At 45.3% G+C, this 11,151-nt stretch overlaps 1 protein-coding gene across 7 annotated transcripts in view; it reads right to left on the bottom strand.

Annotated features, from left to right (window-relative positions):
* Positions 1-3,214: 3,214 nt before the first annotated feature.
* The window catches only part of GPATCH8 (G-patch domain containing 8), a 75,554-nt gene continuing 67,617 nt past the window's right edge, over positions 3,215-11,151 (bottom strand). For all 7 annotated transcript variants that reach the window (XM_054593002.1, XM_054593008.1, XM_054593003.1 and 4 more), the window contains one exon: positions 3,215-9,326. In XM_054593002.1, coding sequence (XP_054448977.1) covers positions 5,444-9,326 — 3,883 coding nt within the window. In that variant the 3' untranslated portion in view covers positions 3,215-5,443. The remainder of the gene's footprint in view (positions 9,327-11,151) is intronic.

Here is an 11,151-nt window from a genome sequence, read left to right as displayed (position 1 = left end):
ATGGGGATAAAGTGGAGTCAGCCCAGGGTATTCTGGCTCACAGGCTTTGCAATTACAGACCTCTTTCTGGTGACAGCTCTTATCCAATCATCAAGAACTGATTCTAGTGGGGTCATTGCCAAGGGGAAGCCTCCCCTGTCTCTTCGGGCTGGCACCCTGGATTTAACATGGTTTAGTCATGGCCTGTCCACTGGATTTGTGTGCCCAGGCTGCAGAAAGGACCCCGCAGACAGCAAGGTCCTTTCTGCAGCCTGGGGCCTAGCCAAGAGCCCAGCAGTGCTGAGGGACACACTGAATGGAAGTGTATACTCAGCATGGAATGCAAACATGGGGCCCCATAGCAGAAAGAGAAGGAAGTTTCGAGCAGAAAGGCAAGGTCATTTCCTAGGGGTGAGAAGAGGAATGCCAAGTGTTATTGGAAGGGTCTTCCCCCAAAAGCAGATTCTCAGAAAGGAGACTTGAGATCTGCTAGGGGCACAGAAACATGGCCACATCCTCCTTTTGCTGTTTTCTCATCAAGCTTAACCTGCCCAAACCCTGTGCCACCCCGGAATCCCTTCAGCTCCTCCCTTCCTCTTATTCCCCACCTCAGCGCACAGCTCAAGGTCCTACCCCTTACTAGGCTGACGTTCCTTAAACTTTAGTCCAGGCCTCCTTCCCTGCTGATTTCAGTGCCAGGATCATGGCAGGCATGTAATGCATCTATTGGAAGGAGTACTTAAGTCAGTCTTACACTTATCTTCCAACTTCCCACTGCCTCAGCTGAGTGGTATTGTCATTACTGGGGTATACTGTATAGTCCCAAATTAACTCACACTTCACTAGTATTTTTAATAAGTACTTACTCTGTTCAAGGCACTGATAAGATGCCTTATCAAGATATTTAAAGAACTTAGTCCGGAGGGAGTTATGACATGAACATATACCTGTAGCAGCAGAACAGTAAAGCATGCCTTGCAAAGGGTAGAGATTGTGTCTAGCTGAAATCCTTTATATCATGTGCTCCTCTTAACAACCCTATGAAATAGGTACTAACACACCCATTTCATAAATGCTGAAACTGTGGCAGAGTTTTAGGTAAATTGCTCAAGTTTACACTGCCAGCGGGTAGATTCAAACATGCTTGTGCTTGAATTTATGTTCTTAACCATTATACTGTTACCTTTTGTCAGAGAATGGAGGGGTTTTAGGCAGTCTCTTTAGGCAGAGTGGCAGAACATAGAGGTCAAGTATGGGGAGGGGCAAGTAGCTGACTCAGGACAGGGCAGGACTGGGGCATTAGGGTGGAATGGAAAGCTGGGGTCAAGTAACTGGAGGTTCTAAAAGATACTGACGAATTGTGCTCCTATTTGGACAATTACACTGCCTGCCTGTGCATAGAAGGAACCCGAAAGGCAGGACTCAGTGGGAAGATCAGAAACTGCAATTCTCTTGGTTAAAGGTGATGGGGCAGGAACGTGAAACAGATTACACTATCAGTAGCTGGAGGCGGTGGGGAGGTGTCCAGTAATTTGAAGCTTTGGTGCCCTGTTGGTTGGTAGGATAGTGGTACAAGTAACTAAAATTAGAAACAGGTGGAGCGTCAGAATTGGGAAGTGAAAGGAGGTTGGCATTCAGTAAGCATTTTGTTCCTCTGCGTGTCCCTTTGGGGTTAGAGGTGGGTTAATCTCCCGTCTGAGATGGTAGGCAGAGGGGTGCTGCTGACACGCTGCTGCCACTTTTCCATCCCATCAGCCGCCTGAGGACTGGAATCCTTCAGTAAACTCAGTTCTGTTAAGGCTTCATTAAGTCAACAATTACTGAACTTACACTGTGTGCTTGGCACTGAGCTAGGTGATGTAGATACGAAGAAAAATCTTTTATCGTCTTTGGTTTCCTTTCTAAATCCTGATGCATAATCCTCACTTCACTTTCACTTCGAAGTGGTACTTCACTTTGTTCCTATTTTTCTTGAACATGTAATCAAAATGTTTACTATTGTGTTCAACTCCATAAAACACTCTTAGGGACTGAAGAAAAATAAAAATAAAAAAGGGAGGGAAAGTTTAAGAGTCAGTTCCTGTCCTCTCAGAACTTACAATTTTATTGGGAAGCAGTGAATACAAAATGAACTGCAGATTCTGAGAAGCCAGTAAGGTATGGGACAGTGAATTATATCCCGAGTCAGGGAGGGTGGGCGGGAAACGCTGCAAAAATTCAGACAATAGTTGATAAGGGGAGGGTGAAGGTGTCTCTGGCGAATAATGGAAATGCTTGACAAGGGCTAGGTTAGACACGGAGAGTGTAGGAGAGGGAGTATGTCCATGTTGCAAGCCCAGATGGCCGAGGCGGGCAGCTGCACGGATCCTCACAAGGCACAGGCTCCGCAGGCCTGTCTGCTTCTTTCGCTGGCACCTTGCCTGCACAGAAAATTAACATCTTTTCTTTCTTGGCAGGAATTTTGCTATTTTAGAAAAATAGGCAGATCTCAGCATCCAACCCAAGGTTCAAGTTGAATAGCTTCTCTTCAGTTAAGGGGCAGACAGCCATTATGAGAGTAGTTAAGAAACAGACATTGCACTACTCCTCCCTGAAGGCTGAGGAAGAGAAACTAATTTATCACGACAAATCTATGGTTAGCTCTGGATGCTAAACTTTCCCTTTTGTGATTTCTTTTTTTGATACAGTAGATAGCAGCTTATATCAGGTAAGAAGGAATATTTCCTTTTGCCAAGTAGCCCTCAAGCACTGTATTATTATTAAAAGCTTGAGGAGAACAATTCAAAACTGCTTCTGGTATACAGAACTACATCTGGAGGGCAAAAATCAGGCAGGTAACTCCTGTAATCCCATTGCCCTTAAGTTTATCCAAAATCCTGAAAAGTCAAAGCCAGAAATTCCAAACCCATTTTAGTGAGCACTTACGTTCTACTATACACAGATTACATATCTAAAAATGAGGTAAAGGTAGAAATAGAAAATTCTTGTGGGAAAGAGTAGAAAGAAGGTGTACATTCCAAGGATGAGAAACTTTACTATGCTTCTTTCCACAACATCATCTTTGTCCTCTGCTCGGGCAGCCTGAGCTCTGAGAAGCACAATTCCAAACGTCATCACCAACTGGTTCACAAGAGTCTCTTCCTTGATCGCTTCAAACATGATGTTATTTGTAACCCGTAACTCCATCCCTTCCCAACTTGAATGGATGGGGCAACAATCACAAGAGACTCTGCTAAGTTTCCACAAATCATTGGTTTATTAGAAAGTTCCTTTCCCTAATTTTACAGCTTATATATCTCTATCATATGTGATAAAGTTAAATACAATCTTTTATGCTTGTAAGGAAGGATAGGCTACTTCGTTTTTCTTTTTTTAAGTTTTAAAATCGCTATTCTGGAAGTTAAAGAAAACTGCCCCCAGGAAGGTAGAGGCAGCCAGAGTATGGCTCAATCTACAAACTAATGGGAAGCAGCACAAATGTTAATACTGTATTATTTAAATTATTTACATGGGCTGAGAGCAAAGAAAAATGAGTTCCTTCACTTCAAACACATGATTTCACTTTTCCAGTGCTAGTTATCAAAACGAGTGATGCTTCTGAATCATACGAGAAGCACTGAAAAGGTAGGAGGGTCAGTTAAGACCCCTGTTTGCCCAGCACTTACTTCTCATAAACTCAAAACCTTTTTCTTTTTGGGAATTTGAGAAACAAAACAGCAGGGTTTGATTTCCCTGTAAGTGACAACCCAACCATTCTAGCCACAGGAATAGGTAGGGAATTGCCAAACAGGGAACTGCTAACTACACCGAAGATGAGACCTGCAATATAAACGCTTTTGGGTCAGTGCGTGAGTTAGGTCTGAGCCTGGGTGAAAGGCAAGAGGAGGAAGAGGAATTGAGATGGTACTTCCTCTGGTAGGTATCATGATGTCACAGAAGAGAAAAAAAGGAATCTTTACTGCTTAAATTAAGTTGGGCTGAAAGCATAGAAAACTATGAAGCAAAAGAATTTGCAATATCTACAAATGTGCTCACCTCCCAACAAAAAAGAAAACTGTCTCAACTCTATCATCCCCCAGTCCACTTCTATTTGTTTCTAGCCAACCCAAAAGGCACATCAAAAAAAAAAGTTGTCAGAGGAGGCTAAGTACTAGGAAGGCAAATGGACTGCCTAGAACAAGGCACCCAGGAAACCCCTCATCACTCTGAATCGTGCCGCTTTCAAATAAAGCTCTTGAATGTCTCCCTCCTCTGTGGGGCCCGCCCGTTTCTCTGTATAAAACGGCAAAGCACGTGAGGGAGACTGTCATATCTGAGTATCCTCTCAACATTCCCAGCTGACTGATGCCCATCAGTTAAAAAATCCCAGTGCTGGGGCACCATTTAATGCAAATTACTGAACATTTTGTCCCAGCAAAAATGTTAAACCATGTTCCTTTTCTGTTTTAACATTTTTATAGTTCATAACTTCGAAAAAATACATGAGCTTGATAAAATATACATGCTTAGTCATTTTTGCATCTAGCAGAAAACAAATACTTTATTTTTTGTTTTCATTTTATAACCTTTAGTTTCTTAATCCAACTAGGGCAAACATATTTACACAAAGCCACCAGAACAAGGATCACTTAAAGAGCTGGATGTAAAAAATATTATTGCAGTATACTACAAATATGGAACCTTTTTTATGAGCTACAAAAAGCAGCATTTACATTTATAGAGTTCAGTGCAATTTTTTTTTTTTACATTAAAAAAATCCTATAAATTAAGAAGGAAACATCAACATGACAGGAGAAAATATACCCTTCAGACACACGAGCTCCTCTCTGGGGAAGCACATGAGCAACTTTATGTCCCGTATAGCTTGTAATCACGATAGGATCTTCTTTTCTGGAATATGCCGATGTCTCTCCTGGGATGAGGGACATGAGGACAACAGTGCCAAATGTGCGGCTCTCTATGTGGGAAGAGGATTGAAAAACAGCCCAAGTAGCATCTGATTCTAGGTCAGACTCTCTTTTCAACTCAGCTGGATAATGTAAGGTCAGCAAGGGATGGACAAAGACAATGGGAAGGCAGGACCAGATGGACAACCCGCTGGCCAGAGAGGAGGAAAATGGTTTAAAATTTATAGAAGGGAAGAGCAGAGGTTAAGAAGTACAGGGAGAAGGGGAGTACCTAAACCTGATGGTCTGGAGATGCTGCTGCAAAGGGGTGGGCAGCACTAACTGGTGTTTCCTAGCTTCAAAACACAGGAGAGGGAGGAACAAAAGGGAAAAACAAATCCCTGATAGTGAACCCAAAGCAAACCTCCAATCTAGAACCAGCCCTCAAGCCAAAACTCGATTCTTTGGCTATCAGACACTGTCCACCCCAGCTTCTACTTGCTGGTATTAATGGCTCAACACTTCCAAGGGAAGACTTATGGGCCACTTTCCCTGGTCCTACCTGGGCTCCCACCAACTCATGTGCCATGGCTGGGAGGGTGCTGCAGGTCCTGACCTGAGAAGATGGGGTGAAGTAGTGGGTGAAGGTGGAGAGCAGTGGCAGCTGCTGCAGCAGGCCGTGGGGCAAGGAGGGTAGGGTAGAGGGCAGCATGTGGGACAGGGTGGAAGGTGAAGGGTCCAGGATGGATGGCTGAGGCGGGAATGATGTGGATGGGATGGCTAGCGAGAAAGGTGGCAGGGTGGCCAGGGATGATTGAGTGAGTGAGGTGGGACAAAGAAATGGGGGTCAAGTGGGGCTGGGGAATATGATGTACTTGGGCAAGTGGCTGGGGATGAGGGTGGGGGTGAATGCCAATGGCGGCGGCAGCTGCTGCGGCATGATGCTGTAAGATTGCATGCTGAACAGTTGTGATGGAGGTGGCAGAGGCTGTGGCCGGCTGCTGAATATGGATGGGCTGCAGGGCTGGAGTGGCTGGGGCCAGGGCAGCAGAAGCTGGAAAGGCCTTTACTTGCTTGGCCAGAAGCTGTTGCTGGATGTGTTGTTGTGCAGCCTGCTGGAGCTTGCTGTACTTCTCCATCTCCTCGGGGGTGAAGGTGATGGGCTGGCTCTCCAGTGGAGCCAGGGAAGCATCCTCAGCCCCATCAGCTGACTCAATACTAGGCTCCCCACTGGGAGGTGCATAACTGGGGAAGTGCTCAAGTTCTGGCACTATAGGCAGCAAGCTAGATTCCACAGGGCCTGGTTGACTGCCACTATCCAAGGACTCTAGGGTGTCCCCATCACTGGGGTCAGGGAGGTAGTTATGGGACATGGTCGGGTCCCCAGGATAGCAATCAGAGTGCACTGGAGTGCCTAGTGGAGCCACAGGGTGATCAGCAGTAGCTTCTTCAGACTTTGGCTCTTCTGGAGGTGGTTCTGATAAGGGGGCAGCTGTCTCCTCTGGGGGGTACTGATGTCCAAACGGGGCATCGCTGTTCCCTGGTGGCCCTTCTTCTGTCTCTGACTGTTCTTGTTCTTCTCCCCTTTCTAAGCCAGTGTCTTCACATTTCTTAGTGTTGGGCTTTCGAGTGGCTGGGAGTTTCCCTATCAGTGGAAGGACAGGCTTATTACCAAGAGAGGGAGGGAGCTTGGGCCCAAAGTAACCTTGTGGGGGGTCCTTAAGCTTGAGCCCAGCTTTATTAGGGGTGACCAGCACCTCCTCACTCACACTGGGTTTCCTCTCCACTTTCCTTGACTGGATCTTCTCCAGTAGCAGCTTGGCAGTGAGGGAGTTCTTATCTTCAGGGCTGCAGTCACCCTCTGACCCCCTTCCTGCACCAACACTGCTGTTTTGAGATGGTGGGCCTGACCCTTTACCATCACCTCCTCTACCATCTTCCTTCTTCTCAGGACCTTCTCCCCGGCCCGATCGAAAGTAATGAGGAGACTGGGAGCGGTAGATTTTTGAGCGGATGAAGTCTCGACGACCAGAACGCCTCTCCTCAGGGCTCTCGTGACCCCACGATCCTTTCCTGGAGCCTGATCTCTGGGAAGGACTTCTGGTGCTGCGGCTGCGGTCCCGGCTATAGCTCCGGCTCCGTTGCCAGCTGTGGGCTGTGGTACTACGGCTTCTCCGTTTGCTCCGGCTGCGGCTACAACTACTGCTGCGGCTGCGGCCCCGGGACCTTGAGCGCTCTCTGGTGTGACTCCGAGACCGGCTTCGGGACTGGCTGCAACTGAGGCTATAATCATCATCAGAAGACGAATATTTGTGCCGTTTGGACCGGTGCTTGGAGTTGGTGTAGTCGGAGTCGTCAGAGTCATGGGAGCGCTTTGAGTGCCTTCGTGATCGATCACTATAGTCACTATAGCTGTCATCAGAATAACTGTGCTGTCTACTATAGCAGCTCTGGTCTGAAGATGCATCTGAGCTACTTGAGTAAGAACGCCGAGAGGAACGGTGCGAGGAATGATGCCGGTCAGATCGTGAGCGGCTATGGGAATGCTCGCTGCCTGAGTCTTCCTCCTCCTCTTCCTCCTCACTGTACTGGGATGGAGACTTCTGGTGTAGCCGGCGTGATGAACCATCATCACTATCCTCATCTCCACTACTGGGTCGACTCCGATGGCTAGAACGGCTATTCCGTTTGGTGCTAGTTCTTCGCTGGCAGGATGAAGTTGGAGGTTCACCTTTGTGCTTCCTCCCACCATGATCTTGGGAGCTGCCACCACCCCCACCTTCATCTTTCTTGCCACTGCTTCCTTCTTCACCTGGGAGCGATCTCCGCTGGGAATCATCTTGAGCTCGCCGCCGTCTTCTAGGTGGAGCAGGGCTACCACTCCCTGGGGGTTCTGGTTTGGGTCCCCGTTCAGAATCTGCCTGGGCTGACTTATTCTTCTTTCGTTTTCGTTTCTTGCGCTTCTTAGACTTCTCCCCAGACTCAACCTTAGAGCTTTTCTCTTCTGGGTCAGCCTTGTGTTTCCGTTTGTGTTTGCTGGATTTTTTATGCTTCTTTTTCTTTTTGTGTCGGTGGGACTTGCCAGATCGTTCTTTCTTGCTAGGAAGGCTTCTCCCTGTGTCTTCTGTTTCTGATCCATGGCTACCGCCAGGCTCCTGCTTATTCACGCTGAGACAGGCAGACCCTGAAGCAGGTGCATCCACCCTATCTCCTGAGGAATGTTCTATGTTCTCTCCTCCTTCCTTGCTTTGATTTGGCTCATCAGGGTCAAGGCCTTGGAGAGGGTCCTTTGAGGACCCTCCTACGTCTTTTGGCTTTTCTGTCCCTTTAGCTCTGGCATCTTTGTTCCTTGAAAGTTTAAAGTCAAAGTATAAAGGGTTACAACTGTATGAAATGGAGGGTTCTGCCTTGGTGAAAATTAATAGTTCTGATGGCCACTGGAGGGCAGTGCTTTCATCTTTGCTCAAAACTGGAAAGAAGGGACCAGTAGGATGTTTGGGTCCCTCATGGCTTTCTTTTCCTGCTGGGGTGGCCTGAGAGGTTTCTTTACAAGGGTCAGATTCACACATTTGGATCTCTGAAGACTTCTGACTCTGACTCTCTAAACTCTGCTCACTGATATCCCCTCCTGAGGTCTTCTTTGTTTCAGCTTTGCTTCCAGGTTCTGAGGGCTCAGCCACACCAGTTTCTGTCTGCTGCTGGGAGACTTCGCTAACTGTCTTTTCTGCTCCTTGGCTTGCTGCCACCTTGATGAAGCTTTTAGGCTTGGGAGAATTGCTTTTTTTGCTCTCCAGGGCATTCTTTTGTGTACTATTATCACCTTCCATTTGTTCACTGGCTCTCATAAAAAGCAGGAAAGGAAAATTAGGTTTTACTTTGCAGTGTGCTGGGGGGATGTAGTGATAATACTCTGGCTCTGTAGCCCCAGCTCCTTCTTCTCGCTTCATTTTTTTTAACTTAGATAATGTGGAGGCAAGGGACCCTCCATCCTGAGGGTCTTCGTCCTCTTTTTTACCGTCAAGATTACTACCACCATCCGAGTCTCCCACCTTCTGTAGTACTTGGTCGGAACCCTTCTCATCAGCTTTTGTTCCATCTTCAGAGGTCCCTTCCTCTGCGAGGTCTTTGAAGACTGATGCTATTGATTCAAGTTTGACAGGAGCCTTCTTGGCAAAAGAAAATGACACTCCCAATTTTTGCAATGGTGTACCCAGATTATTCTTAATGCCAAAGCTGACACCTTGGGAGACTATCCCAGGAGCCTGTGCCAGTCCAGTGGTGTTAGTGATTTGTACTGCAGTGAAAGGGCCTCCTTTATCTGTGGAGAATTCAGATCCCAGGCCACAAGTGGCAGTGGTACTGATGCCACTGTTTGTTACTGATTCATCTTTATCATCATCTCCACCTTCCTCATCTACAGCCACTGTAGTTGGTCTGAACATAGGACCACTTCCAGGTGCACTGCGCAATGGTTTAGAAAAATAAAAAAACAAAAACAAAAAACAGGTTTAGGGGTACATTTCATACTTCTTATTAAATACTTACCTCATATTCTATCATCCTTCACAGGTAGGTCTGAGAGACACCCTGTGGTAGTCGTTCCTTAGCCTTGAGCTAATGAAGGGAATGCCCTCAGTGAGGTCAGGCAAAGTTTCACACTATTAATCTATCAAGCTACATTTTCAAAACTAGACAGTTACTACTATTTTTTCCTAAGGTGTCTAAATTAAAATACTTATCATTATCATTTGGTACAGTCTTATCCATCCTGTATCCATGCTTATTTCTTATTGTATCATCCTAACCATCAGTATGCTATCAAATGTATGGCTGAACATCGACTCACAAAAGTTCTATTCAGCTAAAAAAACAAAGAAAAAAAACAACCCCCCCATTTCCCCTGCTTTCAAATTTCATATTTTTACTTAAAAAATTTCACTGTTAAAAACTGTTATTCTATTACAGTTGTCCCAATTTTTCCTCAAATTTAACTTTAAAAAATGTACATGCTCTCTGAGTTTAACATGGTCAGAGATCTCCACTGTGCTACTCTATGGCAGTCTGTGCTTAGCATGTCTATCTCCTGGGCACCATATCCAAGCATTTATTTTGGGTTTGTGATTCTCTCTAGGCATTCCATTCGACAATCATGATACTACCAAGGACTTTCTCAGCTTTGAAAACAGGAACACTGAGGAACCTTAAAGCCAGTGTTTTAAACTCTTATTATGTCTGAAATTTATACAGTGTGTGAACAATCAAGGTGTATGTCAAGGCAAATTGAAGGACAAAGAGAATTAAGTACCTATTTGGTTGAAGTCCTCATTACCTGAACCCTAGCTACTAGCTGTCTTAAACTCAGAAATCAAATGTATTTGGATAATGTGGTATCCCTTGCTATCTGAACTCCTTGTATTGGAAGACAGGAACCCAACAGAATCAGATAGCAAGATACTTACACTGTGACATGAAACCTACCCCACAGCAAAGAAACCATCAAATTGAATAAAAAGAGGACTTATTTTGATCTTCTGCTTAGTTTTTGCCATGTTACTTCAGTAATACTTACTATGGGATCATGCATTACATGTAGGACAATGAAAGACCTGATGAGGGTTCAAAACCTTTCAATCTCCCAAGAGATTACTTGGTCATCTTTTAACTGTTTGTTTATAAAACAGAACTAAAGGTCATCTCTGAAGAAAAACATGTATTAAAACATGTCCTGAACCAGATAGTGGCCTTTTATATACTTTTTAAGGAGGCACCCTTGCAACATGCCCAAGAGGAATGTGCTTACTACACAAAGAGCTTCCAAAGAAGGAGTCTATAGATAGTTAACCGAACATTTGAGCTGATAGGTTAATTTTGTTTCAAAACTTACACTCTATGTGTTCTCTCCCTTCCTTCTGCCTCCAAAAACACAAGAAAAGTTAATGGGTATTAAAGGATCAAGAGGCAAAAATAAACCTAAAGTCCAGGAACCTGGAAACCTTCACCCCAACTGGGTTGTAAATTTTAAATAAACACAATCAGTTTCTCTTCTGACTGCGACCTATTCCTTCCTTTGGTCCTGGCCAGCCATTAAAAACAAACATGGGGACCTAGTCCTCCTCTTTTTTTTAAAATCCTTACCCAAGGATACGTTTATTGATTTTAGAGGGAGAGGAAGGTAGACAGAAAGAGAGAGACATTGATGTGAGAGAAAAACATCAGCTGGTTGCCTCCTGTACACATCCTGACTGGGGATCGAACCCACAACCTTTTGGTGTACAGGATGAAGCTC

Source organism: Pteronotus mesoamericanus, unplaced genomic scaffold (assembly GCF_021234165.1).
Source record: "Pteronotus mesoamericanus isolate MK-2021 breed Mesoamerican mustached bat unplaced genomic scaffold, CSHL_Meso_final scaffold_408, whole genome shotgun sequence".
In the NCBI taxonomy this organism is placed as follows: domain Eukaryota; kingdom Metazoa; phylum Chordata; class Mammalia; order Chiroptera; family Mormoopidae; genus Pteronotus; species Pteronotus mesoamericanus.
The sequence above is the reverse complement of the archived record's forward strand: the minus strand, read 5'-3'. Positions and strand labels throughout refer to the sequence as shown.